This window comes from Podarcis cretensis (genome assembly GCF_951804945.1).
Source record: "Podarcis cretensis genome assembly, chromosome: 1".
Classification (NCBI taxonomy): Eukaryota; Metazoa; Chordata; class Lepidosauria; order Squamata; family Lacertidae; genus Podarcis; species Podarcis cretensis.
Window position 1 is genome coordinate 84,514,738 of NC_137170.1, and position 19,393 is coordinate 84,534,130.

Consider the following 19,393-nt stretch of genomic DNA (forward strand, 5'->3'; position numbering starts at 1 on the left):
CTGCGACTGGTCCAAGGTCATCCAGTGAGCTTCATGACTGAGTGGGAATTTGAACCCTGATCTCCCAGGTCCTAGTCTGACACTCTAACCACTACACCACACTGACTTCCAAGAGCACTTCTGCTATGGGGCAGCTATAAAAATTAAGTGGATATATAAATATGGGGAAAGCAAAATGTCACTTACAGAAGGATCTGAAATATTTTCCATGAGGCTTGAATTTGTTTTATTCAGAATAGCTTTACTCAATGTTTTAATGTGTAGTAAACCACTTTGAGCTTTTTTCTTTAAAATATAAAGCAGTATAGAAATAATAGCTATTATTTTTATTATTATTTCTTCAAACACACACCCATGGCATCTTAGTTTAAGATATATAAGGTTAGCTTATACATCTAAGTTCCTAACACTGGTGATGAAGTTGACAGTAGACAACAAAAGCTTATGTCATGATTAATTTGAACTTTTGTATCATCTCAGACACAAGGCTTCAATGGAATAAGTACAGAATCAGCTTAAGTCAGTCAAATGAGAAAATAAGTGATGCAGATGTGGGAGTTAAAGTTATCTTTATACTTCAGTAACACCCTGCATCACTTTTGAAAGAAACTATTAAACTCGTAACCCTATTCCTACAACAATGTGAAAATGCTACATGCCCATCTCAGGTACATGTTGGGAAGTATTTTTTAACATGTAGTGTCTGAAGCATACTTTAACAGGTCTTCAAACATCAGGAGTACAACTATGTTGCTTTTGAAACTTTCAATTATGAGACAGAAGCAGCCCTCAGAAATAGAGGTGATGTTCAGAAATGCCATGGAGCATGGAGAGAATTACATTAAATCCATGGCTCCCACCCCAAATGACTCTGAATAAAACTTAAATGTCAGGAGGGCTTCAATCCTTCTTGAAGAGAAGGATAGTTATGATTCAATTTTAAAATGTTATAAAGTAGGCTAGCCAACTTCAACTAATCTAGAATTAACTGACTGAATTTTCATTCTGAACAAGCCATATATATATGTATACATATTTCTAGCTTATAAAGCGTAGGAACATCCAGTAAATACAATTGTAGCTCTCTGCAGAATGCTTCTATAGTATACTTATGGTGGGGGAAAAGTTTAAATGCCGTACTACTTTTTATGAGTACCTTCTGTGGATCTGAAAATACATACCTGTTACAACAACTAGCCCCATAAATGCCATCAAAAACTGCTTTCCTGTTACTAAGTTCACTGATTATGTATTAAATAAAAGGAGTAACTTAAAGGATTCCACTAATAGAATTCAAGCACATCACATGGAAGTGATATATACATTTCAGACAAGGTCTGCTAACAGTTGTGGTATATCACCGAAGTTATGAGCTGCTGAGATAGCTCTGTTGGTAGAACATGAAACTCTTCATCTCAGTTGTGGGTTTGAACCCCATGTTGGGCAAAAGATTTCTGCATTGCAGGGAGTTGGACGAGATAACTCATGTGGTCCCAACTTTACAGTTCTATGATTCTAAGATAGCCTCTTCCTTAAGCATTACTTGTTATACTACCTGGTGAAGAAGTGGTATATTTCTTTATCCAGACGCTATGTGCTAGCAAACTTAAACTTTCTGCTATGCAGCACTTTAAACAATCATATTTTGTATGTGCAAAAACTTCTGTGCACAAATCACTCTTCTTGCCATGTACATTACTTAGTTCAACTTGACTTCACAAAAAACTATCATGGAAAACTATATCACTGTGTGTGTGCAAATGTTTTAAAAAGTATTTGAATCATATACAGTGGTACCTTCGGTTAAGTACTTAATTCGTTCCGGAGGTCTGTACTTAACCTGAAACTGTTCTTAACCTGAAGCACCACTAGCTAATGGGGCCTCCTGCTGCCGCCGCGCCGCTGGAGCACTATTTCTGTTCTCATCCTGAAGCAAAGTTCTTAACCTGAAGCACTATTTCTGGGTTAGCGGAGTCTGTAACCTGAAGCGTATGTAACCCGAGGTACCACTGTATTGCATAAAATTATCCCTTCAAGTGTGCACAATTTAGCCATTTTTTCATACACATCACTGCAATTATTTAACATGAAGACCAATAACAACCTCAATGGTAAACCAGGATAACAGCTCATGAGACAATCCCACCTGTGGCTTATTTTCCTGCCCAAGTATCCAAACTCCTTGTATGACAAGCATTCTGTTCAACAGAAACTGATGTTTTTGTAGTATGCCATTCACAATCTCAGATTGCCTATTGCAATTCTCTTTTATAAATGTCAGTGGACATTTTTCACAGCAACAGATTCTGAAACACAATTGACAACTTTGAAGGTAAGGAGGCTTTCAGCTTTTATAATTAATTGTAATTGATTTTACTCACTGTATGATTTTTAAATACACCATTTAGACTCTGGTAATTAAGCAGCATATAAATATGTTAAATAAAACAAATAACAACCAGACAAGTTATTTAGGCTATTTTAATGGTCTCACAGCCTTCAATTAAGTTATGCTTAACAGATATTACTCTATACAGTCAACATATCTGATTATTTTGACTACAAATAAGCCTCCCAATGCTGAGCAAGCTTTCCCTTTTTATCTGGCAGATAAATCTTCCCCTATTCACCATGGCAAAAAACATCACTCCTCTGCATTACAGGTAGAATTGTGAACCCCAATATATACAGTAACCTCAGTGCTTGTGCCCAAACTAAGCTCTCACACTTCCCAGCACAGTGAAACATTATTTTATCTACTGGATGTGCATTTTAATCTAGGTTCCACTTACATTTCTTTCCAAGAGGTCCCTATAATAAAAGCTGTAGGAATGGCTCTCTTCCACCAGAGAAAAACTGAAGTGTAACCTTGGCCATTGCAAGTGAGCAAGATGTGGTGGCCTGGTTTGCACAAACAAATCCTGCCTTAGTAAGACAGGATATGCCCGAGTATTATACACTCACATGGTGGTTCTTTGCTTACTGAAAACTATGGCTTCTCTGGCAGTCCTCTTCCAGAATCTAAAGCCAACTTCACTTCACACATAATGGGAAACTATGCTTAACTTTGGCTTCCTGGTTTGTTTCCACATACCTATACAGTATTGTAGGAGCAAAAGCAAGTGCATATACAACCAATACCTTTCCCCTTAAACTTATATTTAATATGCCCATAAACATGACTGCAAAGTTCAACAAAACTAAACAAAATTAGTCATCAAATCAGTGGGTTCTGAGTGCCCTGATTCAGATTACCATTTCTGTAAAGTCAGCATAACAAAAATGAGTACACAGCTGGTTTTTTCTATCCAGGAGTACTGGATTTTCTTAACAGCCTCTAGACTTACATGCAAAACTGCCAACCCATTCTATCCATACCCCCCTTCCCCAAATACTATATATTTTCTTGACTCACGTAAAAGCAAAGAAGAGTGTGGTAGATCCTACTAGGAAGATTGCAGCCGCTGATACAGGGACATACTTGCTGGGTTTGAATCTCTTTCCAGATGCTGCTGGCATGTTGGAGCTCTGATCGATGATCCGCCCTGCAGCATAGCCTAGGCCCAACTGGAGTCGGAAAGGACAAGAAAATGCAGGAGGGACCTTCAAAAAGAAAAGCAACTGTGCAAAGGAGAGACTTTTAAATCTGTATTCAAGTTCTTGTAGTTAACTGTTACGAGTCAGATCAGATTTATGAGTCAGTATGATCCAGATGAAAATGAATAGTAGTATGCACAACCAAAGTAAGTGTCACAGAAGACAACAATGGGAATTCTATATGTAGTCCCAATATTCTTGTGGGGCAAGGAAAATTAAAAATATAAAACGAGAGCTTGTACTCCAATTGAAAATTCTAGTGGTTCAAGAAATTGTGCAGGTTCCTGTACCAGGAAAGCCCTGTAAAAATGTGCACTTCCTAGAGCAGAGTAGAGATGATCCTCTTCTGAGGTGACACAGAGTTGAAAAATGCAGCAAATGAAGTATCAGAATTGGGCTAGATGTTTTAGTGCAAGAGTGCAGGATGAGCCAAATAAGCACCCCAAGGAAGGTGATCAATGAAAGACACAAAGTATATACTAGGTTTTGATGGTTTGCTTTGTTATTATTTTTGTTTCAGAAAACACATGGTAATTTTGCAATGTAGACTCTGGAACAAGTTTCTCCTTTTTAATCTGTTTGTTGTTGCTCAGCGGAAGGTTATTGTGTTAGCAAATCTGCCATGCTTGTGCACATCATTCTCTGCCCCCCACCTCGTGGCGCAAATGTTCTCTTCTTTTAAAGTAGGAGCACTCTCCCCTGATTTCACCAGGAACTAGGGTTGTCTGGCATTCGTTGTTTAATTTTGTTTATTTCTCTCTTGACTACTAAATCCGGGTAACAGCTGGTGCAAGGTTGAGCTGAAAATCCTTTTCTTTCAAGGGGGAGTAGGGGGCACACTGCAAGGCTGGTCTTGCGTTTTAGTCTCCTTATTTGTTCCCTTGTGTACAACACCAAAAATCCTTCAACAAGTCCAGTTTTACTGGTAAAAATTGAAAATTAAGTTTGAGATTGCTTCATTAATTATGGATCAGTTGTGTCTGGAGTAGACCCAGTTAGAGACTGAGTTTTCAAATGTTTTCCTAAAAATCCAAAATGTAACTGACAGTAAAAAGAAAAGATGCCTGGGACCTCCACACCCATGTCCTAGAGCACTTTGTCTGTTCCAAACTGTTGCATTCTCACGCCCCCTTCACACAAATAAAATTAATCCTTATTCATATTAGCTTTAAAAGTCTTTAAATCATTTTGCCAACTTGTCATCTTGAGCTTCTTGTACCTAGAAGAGATAAAAATAAGGTTAAGCATTCAAGAGAAAGTGCAATGCAGCATTGATCCTTAGTACAGATCTGAGAGTTAAGAGCCAAAGTACTTTTCCCATATGAGAACCTATAATTATGGGTAACAGTCTTATGTGACTCAGTTTCCACATCTGTAAAACTTGTGAGACATGTTATATTTAGGACACACATCAGGACATATTTTGCAGTCAGGGAGCTTCAAACATCCATTAACTCATTCCGGATTTTGGGATTATCTAAAATTATCTATTAATGTTAATAAAACTGAAACCCAAAACCCGGTGGCTTACCTTTATTTTCAGCATATTCAGAGCCAGGACTCCACTCTTTTAAAAAGGCAGATTTACAAAATTACTACACTTCAAAAGAAAGTGTACATTAAGGCAGCTAACTCTTTGTTCTACTAGAATTAGGTGATTGTTTCTCAAAATGTCAGGGTCAAATATTTCATGGCTCGTATCTTAAAAGGCAGACTCTTTACTATTATAAAGTTTTTATCCTTAAAATAGATTTGCAGAACCTAACTTTCAGATCTGTTACTTTGCCCATCAATCCTTTAAGCCTCTCCCCAGCTATGCACATCCCCTTTGACTGTATTTCCCATTGGTCAGATTCTCTCTCTCTCCTTCTGAACTGCCTTCTGGATGTTGCTTGCAAGATGATTAATAGCCCTCTCTTTCCCTTGTAGGTTTAACAAATAGATTTCTACAAGCAGGAACCTTGTAGTGTTTTCCAGCTCATAATGCTGTTGTGCATCCCCAACTAATAAAAGAACTCCTGTTCAGCAGCCAGCCTGGATCAGGAGCTTTGGAATGCTGGTCAGTGTTGCTCCCCCCACCACCCGCCATGGGGTGGGGTTTCAGGGAGATTATTGCTGAGTCCCCCAAGCCTTTCCTTACCCCACTATATAATACCAAAGGGTTCTGTACTGGTTGCAAGCCCAGTTGATAACTGAGCAGTTTATAACAATATGCGGGGGGGGGGGGGCTTCTAAGAAGTGTGGTAAAGGGAAAATCTGTGCTTTTTCTTTTTAACTTCATGCTATTTTTCTGCAGGGGCATCTGGAAAAACACCATGCCCTGAAGGAAGGGGAGAAGAAAGAAGCTTGGGGATTGGGGATTCCACCCATCCTGCTCCCATTGTGGGCCCCTCCATCATCCAAATGTCATCACATGGATTCCTGTAGAACCAACTTGCCCTGAGGAGACTGGAAAAGAGAAACAGCCTGGTGAACAGCCAACACACAGCTGCCATAGCAACCCTTCCCCCAAACTGCAGTCACAGTTTAGCTTCTTTGCTACCTATCAACAAGAACATCCCACAAAGAAGGGAGGTGTGATCAGTAGTAATGAAAAACTCATATGAGAAATGAGACACCTGAAGAGTGAACTAATTGACATGATACAGGGAACTGTGGGATTAAATCATTTAACAAAGACGTTTCAGAACCTTAAAACCCACTTTTCTAATTATTTACTAAGTATGATAGTACTGTCTCTCAGAACAACTTTTGAAAAAAAAACAATGATCAGAGTAGAATAAGACTATTGTTTGAGATTACAGGATGAGTCAGGTCCCTAGAAATACAGTAGGAGGTCTGTATACTTTGACTACCCAAATCCAAATAAAATTTCACGAAAGAGCTATTCCCTAGGACCTAGAGCCAACTATAGGCTGAGTTATTTTAACTGGACCAGACAAAAAATTCCAAGGCCAATAGAAACATAGCAAGAAGGTGTGGTACTCAATGTCTAGGAGTAACTATATTAAATGTGATGATCCCACTAGAATATCACAGAACCCTACAGGACGGTACAATAAATGAATATGTACAGAATTTTTTTACAATACCTCAAGTTCAAAGTTACCCATCTCCAATAAAAAAGGGAGTCGAAATACAGAGGACAAAGGAACTAGAGAAAGGAAGAACCTAAGGGGGGAAAGGCAATGAATCTGTATATAATTTAACTGTACATCCAGAATGTAGCCATTTGGGCTCTCTGGAGCAAAGGGGTAAGAAATGGTGCGAATGGAAATTCCAGGGCAGGCAGTGAGAGAGGACAGACAAGACCTTGCAGACAGTAACTATACTAAGACTATTTACTTATGGAAACCATCCTCCACTGCTGTTTAACCATGCTGATCCCCCTTTGTCTTATTTGCATCTTTTTTGAGCAGTGACATGAATTTTATTTGACCTTCTACATAGCTTTAAATATAACTTCCAGGCTTCCTGGTGGGATCTGATACTTCTGTGTCTTACCACTACTGTGTCTTACCATCTTCCTTTTAACAGATTCAAAGGGTGGGATTAAACTAATGGGTCCCCTCAGTGGAAGTCCTGTGCAAAGACTAATAATAATAATAATAATAATAATAATAATAATAATAATGTATTTATACCCCGCCCATCTGGCTGGGTTTCCCCAGCCACTCTGGGCGGCTTCCAACAAAAGATATAAAATACAGTAAGACATCAATCATTAAAAACTTCTCTAAATAGGGCTGCCTTCAGATGTCTTCTAAATGTGAGATAGTTGTTTATTTCTTTGACATCTGATGGGAGGGCATTCCACAGAGCGGGCATCACTACCGAGAAGGCCCTCTTCTGTTTCTCTGTGCAATGGGGCTTCCCCCACCCCATACACATGCTAAAAGTAATTGACTCTGGGAGGATCAGGGAAAACCCTGGAGGAGAGGGGGATTGCTATGCATGGCAAGGAAGAACATGACACTGAATTTCTAATTTGGTAGAACTGCTGCACTCTACACACACACAAAGAAATATAGTGAAATGTTGGCCTTTCTGGGAAATTTCCCATACTCACATGCTAAATTAAATTAAAAATAAATCTGATAGCATTTGTTCAATTATTTCCAAGCAGACTGACAGCATTTCTAGAAGTGACCAGAGGAGGAATGACTACTGCAGAGAGTGCAGAGAAAAGAAACACCAAGATGCATCTGCAGCAGCAGAACAATCTGCCCCAGCTGCAACAACCATGCCTGTCCCGTATCAGTCTCTACAATCACAACAAGCGCTGTAACCTTCCAACAGTTTAACCCTCAAATTGTCTCCTATTGTCTCCAAAGACAGGCGCATGCCAACCAACCTGACAGCACTTACATCTTCTATTAGATCCTGAGGACTGCTCTGGATAATTCAATAGTTGCCTCATTTTATTGGTTGTATGACTAATTGTTGCATGGCAAAATGTGTGGGGTTTTTTAAAACCAGTAATGTTATCTGACAGACCTATGGTCCCCCAAAAAGCTTTTGTTGCTTTGCCCACCAGCAACTGAGTGAAAACAAGCATTTATGTTCCTACATTTTCTACTTATATGCCACTTGAAAAGAAAGTGGTTAAGAATTCAGAAACTGATGCTAGTCAAGGCACATTGAAATTAATGGATCTAAGTTAATCACATCAATTAATTTCAACAGAACTTACTATGAACAGAACTAAGATTGGAAGCAATCCTGAAAACTAACCATGATTTAACTCTTGCATGTAACAGCAGTAATTTAGCTGTCATTGTCAACCAGTGATGTGGGGTTTCTGGAAAACTTCTGGAGGGAATTTCAATACAAATTATAGAGTAAATTGCATGAGATAATTTGTGGTGCCTTAAGTGATTTAAATTAGAATATTTATTTTATTTGTATTTAGAGGAAAAAGCCAAAAACATTGCCAAGCTTTTAAAATATTTATTAGTAACTGGCGTGCATTCAGTATTATGAACAAACTTATGAAAGTGAAAAGTTTCTATGGAGAAATAAAGCACTGAAAAATGTTACACCCACATCACTATCTCAGCTAGACAATCTACTTCCAGAATCCTTTTAAAAGCAGCAAATCTATTTGTTTGCTCCATTATCTTCAGTATAGGTTCATCTTTTCCCAGGCACAGGTCAAATAAATGCATTTCTCTCTAGAAAAATACCAGTCACAATATTTTCCTTTCAAGATGCCCGTTCCCCCCCCCCCCAAATGCTCAAATTACAACCGCTTATATGCAGATTTGCACCTCCATAAATTGTACAGTTTCAACAACATCCTGCTAGAGGGAAGGGCATATGCCTCCCTACAGCCCCCCAGGGTGACCTACCATACTGTTTTGAAAAGTACCCCAGTGGCCTATATCAGCTTTTTAGGGGGCACATAGGGAAGAGGGTATTGGCAAAAATCATCTCCCTGTACCCTTCCTCCAGCACACCACTACTCTTACCACAAGACTCAATCCAAATCAACACTTGCTATTTCAAACAATTGCCCTAAATTTCAAATGTATATAATAATGAAAACTCAATGAGTATTATGTTGTTTGCTGGCATACAGAATAAGAATTCTAATTCAGGTAAGAGCTTGTCAGTGGAGTTTCATGCTGCAGCATTACCTGAACCATCCTCAGCAAACTGCTTATTCTGTTATTTATGTTATATCAAATTAGAAAAAAATACTTGGTGTTCAGTTTTAATTTTCTGCAATCTCTTCTTCCAATGTGACTCAGATACCTCATTTCCAGCACATCTGATATTACCCTCTTTATTCACTCTTCCGTCTTAAAAAAAAAAATTTCTGACTTGAATTATCAGCCCTCACACTTTTCACACATTATCATCTTCCTATAGTTAAATAATGAACATGTACAGTGGACGCTTGGGTTGTGAATGTGATCCATGCGGGATGCACGTTCGCAATCCGCGTCTGCGCACACGTGGATTGTGGTTTGGTGTTTCTGCGCATGCGCAAAGCGCGATTTAGCACTTCTGTGCATGCGCAACTGCCGAAACCCGGAAGTAACCCGTTCCAGTACTTCCGGGTTTTGGCGGTCCGCAACCTGAAAAAACGCAACCTGAAGTGGCTGTAACCCGAGGTATGACTGTATTGCTGATTTTCACCCTGAAGCCCTTTCATTCAGCCACCATGCTTCCCGATTTACCAAGGTTACCAATACCGTATAAGTAAAATGACTCTCTAAAGTGTTCCCTGGTATTATTTTCTTCATGTTCAAATATTACCTTCTATAGCCTTTCTGGTTGTCTCTTATCCACCTAAGCTTCCTTTTAGAAGAATCTGTTTCGTGATTTTCCCCACCTTTCCCCAGACACCATTTCTCAAGCCACTTTGCACAATATAGATGTAACTGCGAAGCTTCCTAAAAACAATCTCACAAGAGCTAGTAACTGTTTAAAGATGTTTATCCAAATAAGGCCCAGTTTTTAGCTCTAGTGCTGCAAAGTTCCAAGAATATATTTATTCAGATCCTAAAGAGGAGTGTCTCTTAAACAGCTAACTTCAAATTATTGTCAACAGTTTTCCATCATATTAAAAAAAGTTTGGCTTGAATAGTTGTTTTTTAAAATGTCAATTTCCTGCCGTCTTAAACAACTAGGTTAATATTAATGTAGCCAGAAGAATGCTAGTTCTACAGTTCATCATCAAACAAAATCAATGCCCTAACACAGGGATGTCCAACAGATTGATTGTGTTTGACTGAAACCACCCCCCCCAAAAGGGACATTCCTCCCTAAAAAAAGCTCAAAAACTTTGACCTGAAACCTCCCCAACAAAGCGGTAGATCACTGCCAGTTTTTTATTCTGTGAGTAGATTGCAGTCTGTTGGGAGTTGGACGTTCCTGCCCTAACAGATTCACTGTGTGAAAAGATGATATTCTATGTAAAATTAAGAACCATTTTTTCAGATATGAATATTTACACCTAAACATATGCATTTCATTCTCATTGATAAAAAAAACAGCTCTAGTGTAACCAGTCACCATCAGATCTTGCTTCTACGTGTAAGTATGGACTTTTTTGCAGGGTGGGAGGCTGGACCAAGGCAGAATAAAGTAGAAAACACATTACAGCAGCAATGACAATATTACCCAGTCTGCAGGTTCCTATATTCCCATATTTAAATGCACAAACTGTCACAAGTGCTATGATTCTTATATAGGGATTTTAAGGACATTACCTCTACAGTGGTACCTCCAGTTACGAACTTAATTCATTCAGGAGGTCCATTTGTAACCCGAAACATGAGGCGCGCTTTTGCTAATGGTGCCTCCGCTCGCATCCCGGGATAAAGTTCCCAACCAGGAGACCTACTTCTGGGTTAGCGGAGCTCGTAACCCGAAGCATTCATAAGGTGGGCGGTACATAACACAAGGTTCCACTGTATAGCAAAAAGAATAGCATGCAAAATATATACAGTGCAATGTCACATACTCAGTTGCTAGATTTTGCACTGCCCTGATGGACATATGGCAAAGGACGTTTTGTCTCACAAACCAGGCCTAAACAGAAGGCCCATAATGCAAGACCTGTGCTGCTCACGTTCCCTCCCTTATAGTCACTTTTAACCGTTTGTCTTTTCTCTCTTTCTGCTTTAAATTTATGTGAGTTATAACCACTTTTAACTATTTACGTTTACCCCTCTCCTCTTTAAGACTTATGTGCTTTATTTTATTCACGTGTTTGTATCTTATGCTGGTCTGCGACCTTAATAAAGTTTATTGTTGTTGTTGTACAGTGCAATAAAGACACACAGCCTTGTAGTAATATCCACCCTGCTCATATTAAATTAAAGCTTGCTGGCTGGGTAGACTCAAGCTGGTGCTCTTGAGCTCACTAAAGAGCTTCTGAACCAGCATATGCCTCTACTAATGGAAGTGTAGGGGCTATATTTGCATATTATCCCCCCAGCCCCTGAAAACAGGCTGCAGATAATTGGCAGACCTGTCAGAAGAGGGAAGAAGGTGACACAGAGGCAGGAGAGGTGAAATCAACAAAAACTGCTTGCTTTCTCTTTGCTGGATCAAAAGCACTTATGTGAAAGTAAGGGCACCAACTGAAATGCACCCACACTCAACTTAAAAACGTACACTTATTCTTTAAAGTGCTTTACAATTCTATTCGGGTTCAATATTTCCTGCTTTCCTTTTATTTTTCCAATCACATTTGAAGGGATCTCTGAAATATTCTGATATGTGTCCTTGCCTGAATAGTTGCTAGAACCTTCTTTTCTCTTCATTATCTACAGGGAAGGGCAAAGTTCTCATCATACAGTACAGGATACGTTTTCTTGCACAAAGATCAGCTTATCACTATATACTGTCTCTTCTAAGTGAACCAGGTTTTCCAAACAACTGGAAAGAACGGGAAACACATATACAGCTATGATTCATTACTGTGATTTATACTTTTCATGATAAAATACATTTAAGGAATGGAGACATTACCACAGTATACTCACTAATTAGTTAAACTTTATCAAGATTTAGATATGATGTAGTGTAACTTTTACCTAATCAAAGCCTCTATCACATGTGAATCACACTGGCCCCACCTTCAGACATGGGTGTTGATTTCACACAAACACACCATGGAAGCAAAGCTGAAAGCCCAATAACTCTCTGTGAACCACATATACATCGCCTTGGGTTCCATAGTGGAAGAAAGGTAGGATATAAAAAGAATAAATTTTCAGAAATAAAACAATGCCATGTGAGTCTCTCTGGGTATTCCACAGATGGGCACTACTACCAAGAAGGCTATACTCAGATGACAGAAGTGCCTGGAGTGAAGTTTCCAAAGAGGACCTTAATGCACATACAGGTTGGTATGAGAGCAGGCAGCCCTTTGGGTACTTGAGTCCTAAGCCTTGTAGGACTTTAAAGATAAGCTGCAGCACTTTGAATGGTACTTGGAAATGGACTGGAAGCCAATGTAAGTTTCTGAAGACCAGTGTGATGCGTTTCTACTGATTAGCTCCAGCCCCTGGTGGCTATATCTAGAACTAACTGCAGTTAATTCTTCAAAGATTCCCACATATAATAAAAGGTAAAGGTAAAGGTACCCCTGCCCGTACGGGCCAGTCTTGACAGACTCTGGGGTTGTGCGCCCATCTCACTTAAGAGGCCAGGGGCCAGCGCTGTCCGGAGACACTTCCGGGTCACGTGGCCAGCGTGACATCGCTGCTCTGGCCAGAGCCAGAGCCAGAGCCGCACACGGAAACGCCGTTTACCTTCCTGCTGGTAAGCGGTCCCTATTTATCTACTTGCACCCACATATAATACATTTCAGTAATTAATCCTAGGTGTTACAGAGCATAGAAAACAGTGGGCATCAGAATACTGTATAGGTGACATGCCATATAGAACAGAGGGGAACAGTTGGGGTTGCAGGGAGAATTATCACTATGGAAATATAAAGGAGGAAACAACTGATAAATGATTGTACTGATCAAGGAGTTGTGCATACCGTATAGGTGCAGAAGGAAAGACGCTTAACAGAGAGAGGGGTTCAGGAAGAAAAAGGATTAACAGGTAATGACTTAAAAGGAAAAACAACAAGCTAGAATAGTACCCCCCCAAAATTTCCTAGTTAATGTTACCATGCAATCTAAGTTAATATCTAAAAGCGGCCTTCAAATTCATTTAAATTGTACATGCCTGGTATTCTTGTTGAGGAGTTAGGATAATAAGGAAAACATAAGATACTTCAATTCCTGAAGTGCTTCTTCAAGCAAACATTAACAGATGAGGGAGGACCTGCTCCATCCATTACCAAGGTGACTTTGTGTACAGGAGATAAAAAGGTTTACTTCCTGAAAAGCAGGGCAGAGGCAAATGCTGGGATGTCGTCTTAACACTTTCAATCAGTCTTCCTTAAGTAAAAACATGGGGTCTATATAACTGCCCAGGAAGCATTTGTGAGAAATACAGATGGCATGCTCTCCTGAATAATCCCTAGAGAAGAAACTAAATTTCTTCACTTTTCCACCATATGAACACAAAGTAAGAAGCAAAGGAGAGGAGGGCTTGGTAAAGGTAAGAAGTGAAATATGATGTACAAAATATAAAAGTATCAGCTAGTTAACAAGTAAGTATCTTTGCTTTTCAGCAAGATCTTTCAAAGGGTTACTTATGGAAAGCGTTATCGTCAGGAGAATAAGTAATGCCATCTACATTTTGCAAGGCTATGATTACACACCCAACACAATATGGAAGACAAGCCCCGTTTCTACATTTCCAACTTGGTCCCCTCACTCCAGCTATCGCCACACACCTACAGGCCGGACCCAAAACTATAATTACAAACCTATTAGTAGATACGTTACCCTTAAAACAAGCGGCCTTAAGTAGGCCACCACCTTGTCAAGTGACCACGGTTTTATAGAACAGAAAGTGGGGGGGGGGGGGGAGAGAGAAGGAGCTTATCGGGAAAGGAACTTATCCACTCATAAGTATTACCGACAACACAAGCTGCTACCGGCACGGAACTCAAAAGAAAAACACTTCGCAACCCTCTAAAAGCGAAAGTAACAGTAGCTGTCGCCAAGAGAGAGCGGGGGTGCGGCTGGGGCCACCTACGCGGGAAGGGCCCTGAGGGGACGTAGGTGGGGTGGAAGTTACACTCTCGGCCAGCCCACGGCAGGAAAAGGGTGGGCTGGGGAGGTAAGGCAAGCGAGGGGGAAGCACGCGACGCGGCTACTTCCTTCTCTACTCCCTCACTCTTCACTACCCCGAGGAAGGGCAGGGAGACGTTAGGCCCCGCTGAGCCGTTGCTGAGGGAGTCCCTCTCCACGCCCGCCTCGCCCTTAGGTGGAGGTGAGCCTCTCCCTCCCGTGCCCTCGCTACCGTCACCCCCCGGCCCGCCTCGCCTGGCAACTCACCCGCCAAAAACGTTCCCGCTGGTGCCGCTGCCGCCGCCGCGCCTGGCTGCCGCCCTGTGAGGCGAGGAACTCGCTCGCTCGGCCCAAGCAGTGAGGAGAAGCACCAAGCAAGGGGCGCGGGGCGCGCACGCGCGCTCTCAAAGCCGTCCGGGCTCGCGACGCGGCTCGCCGGTTGGTCAGGTTGCTGCTCGCCCGCGCTCCCCCACGCGCGCGTGCGCACTCGCTCCCCAGTACACCCAGCCTTCGCCTTCCTTCGCTCGCGCTCTCGCGGGCATGCGCGGGAAGCGATAGGCTGAATGAAGGAAAGGATTCGTTTGCGTAAAAGGGGAGGAGCCGCGCGTCTACAAATCGTGATTGAGGGAAGAGAGGAGCAGCAGCAATAGCAACAGCGGCATTTCCACACGCATGCGCCGTCTCGTGGTACCCGAGAGGACCAGGACCACCTTACGAAAGAACTGGGAGAGGTAGAGACGCAAGTATAGGGCGAGCATGCGTGAATCGTCCTCCCATATGCAGATTATTTCTTGACGTCCCACTTCCAAGCACCTTATTGGCACGCTGAGGCTGAGATTGACAAACCTGATATCCAGTCGTCTATTAGACTTCATATAAGGTGACGATCTAGTGGTGTCATTGATTTAACACGGAATTGCTGATTAAAATCTCTGTTGCAGTTTGTAGTGGATCATTTGTAATTGTATTTCTAGATATCTCAACGTTCTTTCAATATACATAAATGTGGTTTGTGTATGTATATATATATATATATATATGAGTTTAATTAAACATTACGCAAACATTGTCATCTGCACCTTTTTAAAAAATCTGTTCTTTTTTTAATTTAATGTTTAAAATGTGCTGGGCACTGTCCTGCAGCACAACCTTTTACGTGTATACTCACAAGTAGTGCTCATTTATTTCAAAGGGTCTTAATCCCTGGTAAATTATAGGATCGCTGCAGCATTAAACACACTTCTACTTTTGACAAAAGGACTCATTGCACAAGACAAGTTTGGACTCTTAAACATAAACATTTCACAGTCAGCATGTGTGAAAACAAATTTACATGTCATCTCGTGTTCCTGCCTTAATATTTATACAGTTCTGTATCTGAAGAAGTAGGCTGACCCTGATCAAAGCTTCTGTTGTATTTAATATTAGCCTGAAAATGTATTATTTGATCTGTACTTTAATTAAGGGTGACCATATTTCATCTACACCTTGTGAAGCAAGCTCTCCATCTAGCTGTGAGAAATGTGATTTTTTTTTTTTTTTTAAAAAATGCAATTCTTGTATCCTGTACAGTATTCTATTTTCAGAATAAAACTTACTGTATCTGGAGACATGAAATGCAGAAAGTCAAGAGAGCGGTTGTCTAAAAGGTGATGAAAGAGGAATGGTGAGTACAGTGTCACACATCCCTAGGATTTGGAACCTGAGGGCAATACTTGAGATTGATGACAAATAAACACCATGGGATTGCAGGTTTAATGAAATGACAAAAGACCATAAGTTGTGGAGAAAACAGAGAAGCAAGATATGTTGCGGTAACAAGGATTGAAAGCATATCTACAGTACTGTATAGACTTAAAATAGTTTAAACAACCATTCATTCCTTCTTCCCAAGGAATGATAATTTTGTGCAGAAAGGCTATAGAAGTTTCCAGCACATTTGCTAAATGGTAGTTTACAGACATGACTGTTAAACATAGAAGTTTGTGCTTTAGATGCATTCAGTGCTTTTTTTCCAGGGAGTACTCAAGAGTACACAGTACCAGCACCTTTACCCCCAAAAGTTAAAAGTGTGGCACTTACTGTAACAACTTCATGGTGAGTACTGGCACCGTTTTTCTATTAAAAAACAAGACTTCAACAGAGTATGTTCCAGAAGGAAGCACCAAGATACACTGTATGGTCATTTACAGTGGTTTTTTGAGATATGCAGGCATCGTATCAGTGTGTGACACTGAATATTTTTAGGGGGCACTGAATACTTTGAACCTACAATTTTGGTATGGCTGAATTAGCATCTGCTACAAAGCAGGGTGGGAAATGTCACATAAAACTGCTCCATTGCACATATTTTGTAGATAAATAGGGCTACAGTAAGATAACATTACTAAAATAAATAAGCTTTTGTATTCATGATCATATGATCCCTTGATCACTTTCCTCTGTGGTGTAATACTTCACAAGAACGAAGATGTCCAGACACAAACCAGGCAATTTAAGTAGCAGTGGTTGGAACAGACTAAACTGAAAATGATTTACCGTAGTTCCAGATTATTAAATTACAGCTAGTGTCTACAGTTTTTTCCACCTAAAATCCAGTGGTAAACAAATGGCAATTTGAAGAAGATATGCAGCAACTGCCCAGAGAGCCAGGGGCTTCTGAATGGTACTTCTGAGGCTAGTACAGGCTGACAGCCATGGTTGACTCAAGACATTTTGCTTCCTGAGGCAAAGAACACAAGCAACCCCACATTCTAAATGGACTGGGAGCAAAATCTTATTTCCAACACTGACAATCGAACAGCATCCTCTACCACAGACATAGGCAAACTCTGGCCCTCCAGATGTTTGGGACTACAATTCCCATCATCCCTAGCTAAGAGGACCAATGGTCAGGGATGATGGGAATTGTAGTCCCAAACATCTGGAGGGCCAGAGTTTGCCTACGCCTGCTCTACCACACCTGAGGATAGAAGGCTAGCATAAGGGACACAGGGCAGCCTGTATGACCCACACAGTTCTTTTCTCCAACACCCAACTACTCATTCACTTTTTTGCCTAGCCCCGTCTGCTGTCCACACAAATAACTGCTCATCTCACAAGCAGAGCAATGCATGCTGGAGTGTGCAAGCTGGCCTGGCTCCCTTTCTGTCTGCTTGCTAAGGCAGGAGCCTTTCCCAATTGTGATACATTGAGAGAAGGCAACTATAATTTGAGAAAGCTAGCTAGCCAGCCAGTCTGCACAGGCCCAAGAACAAGGGAACATCACCACAGCGGATGGGCAGGGAACAGCCAGTGGTCTTATTAGGAATGGCTTCTTCACCCCCACTCCCTTAGTAGCTGCTGCATGAGGCAACCATCTCCCCCCCCCCCCCCCCAACGGTAGGGTCAGTTCTGCCTTTGACTGGATACGGTATATCATTGGGCTGCAGCTAGGCTGCCAGACCTGCTCTGACAGTAGTACAGAGGTCTTCTTTTTTCAGTCTAGCCAATTGCTGTTAACTCTTCAGATTTTTATCACACAATTCTGTGCACCTTTATGCAAAAGGAGATTTTACAGTGCTCGGTGTGGCTTATGCCCAGGTAACTGTGAACAGAATTGCAGCCTAAACAATTTAAATGCAATTTGTTAACATCTTTAATTTGTGATCTCAACTCCATGTTTCTTTCTTTTTTCTTTCACTATCCATAATCACAGATGTCTGTTGAGAAAGTTTAAATCAGCAGGCTTAACTTCTCGCAAGATCTGACAACTGCAATCCATGTTGTGGAAACAATTAAAAGAACAAGTGATCACTTGATGAACTGCTCAGGGAAACCTACCATTTAACAAATCAATTATGTAAATACTGATCCTTATATCAATACAAAATAAAAAAAAATTCCTTCCAGTAGCACCTTAGAGACCAACTAAGTTTGTTATTGGTATGAGCTTTCATGTGCATGCACACTTCTTCAGAATTCTTTAGAATTTAGTTAGTAAAAATAGGTTTCAACCACCACTTTAAGAGCAACAGTGACTGGCTGAGCACTACAACATGGGGGAGGGGAGTACCCTGCAGGGGACAGAAATGTTGTCTTCTTCCCCTTCCTCACCAGGATGTTTATCTTCACTCTCTGCTCTGATTTTCAGACTTTAAGCAGCAGGATTTCATCCTGCCTGCTGTTTGCCAGCTTTGGAAGGGGTCACAGAAGCTCAAACAATCGCAAGTGTGTATGAAAATTCTCTGACATTACTTTTGAGTATTCATGTTTTATTTAAATTGGGGTCACTTGTAGCTCATTGGATCACTTTTTAAATACAAACTTTTAGCCTGAAACAGTAACCTGATTTTAGAGGTATGGGGAGAACCAAACCGTTCTATTCTAGGTCAGGTTCAGTTGAGACTTTCTAGTATTGGTTCACATTCTGGGAAACAGTACAATCCTATTCAAATCTACTCAGAATTGTGTTTGAGTCACTTGCATGAGTAAAGCAACTAATAAATATTAATATACTAATGATGATATCTGATTTAATTCAATGGAGCTTACTCCAAGGTATGTAGAGTTAAGACTGAAGCCCAAATTTGGTAGTTTTCAGTGCAAAGCTCTAGCACAGGGTGATAAAATGGCCCTCAACATTTGACACCCACCAGCCCTTGCACACAGGGAAAGCTGGGCTTGGGGAAAGAGGTGTGAGGCTCTGGCAGGGTCCTAGAGTCCTCCCACCTCCTTCCGAAAGCCTAGTTTCACAGCTTTCAAAAAGAAGTGGGAGGTTCTAGGATGCTGCCAGAGCCAGCTTTGGGAAGGCAGCATGAAGCTGGGGGGGGGGGCACATGTCACAAGTACTCTTGTAGCCCACTTGGTATGAAAAGTTGGACCGCCCTGATCTAGCGTATCAGAATGGATTTTCATACTATGTTTCCATTCATAAGCCTAAGTCATGTGCCTAATTGCAAGCTTCCTATATGAAAATGGCTAGTGGTATTTGTTCTTTGAAGTCAAAATTGCCACTACTTTCTTATGCACATTTTTATGTATGTCTTTCTGCCCGCTTGAATATTTCTTCTCATCCCTGTATGCTTATTACCCAACAGTCCCCCTTTGTCCTGCCTTACCCTGTATCTATATGTACATGTTTTTTAATGCTGAAACAAGGT

The 19,393-nt window shown here is 40.9% G+C and overlaps 1 protein-coding gene across 1 annotated transcript in view; it reads right to left on the reverse strand.

Moving 5' to 3' along the window:
• Window positions 1-14,674, reverse strand: part of ZDHHC5 (zDHHC palmitoyltransferase 5) — a 42,216-nt gene extending 27,542 nt beyond the window's left edge. Inside the window, exons 1-2 of the mRNA XM_079991526.1 lie at window positions 14,520-14,674; window positions 3,416-4,816 (exon numbers count right to left, since the gene is read on the reverse strand). Coding sequence (XP_079847652.1) covers window positions 3,416-3,519 — 104 coding nt within the window. The 5' untranslated portion in view covers window positions 3,520-4,816; window positions 14,520-14,674. The remainder of the gene's footprint in view (window positions 1-3,415; window positions 4,817-14,519) is intronic.
• Window positions 14,675-19,393: the final 4,719 nt, after the last annotated feature.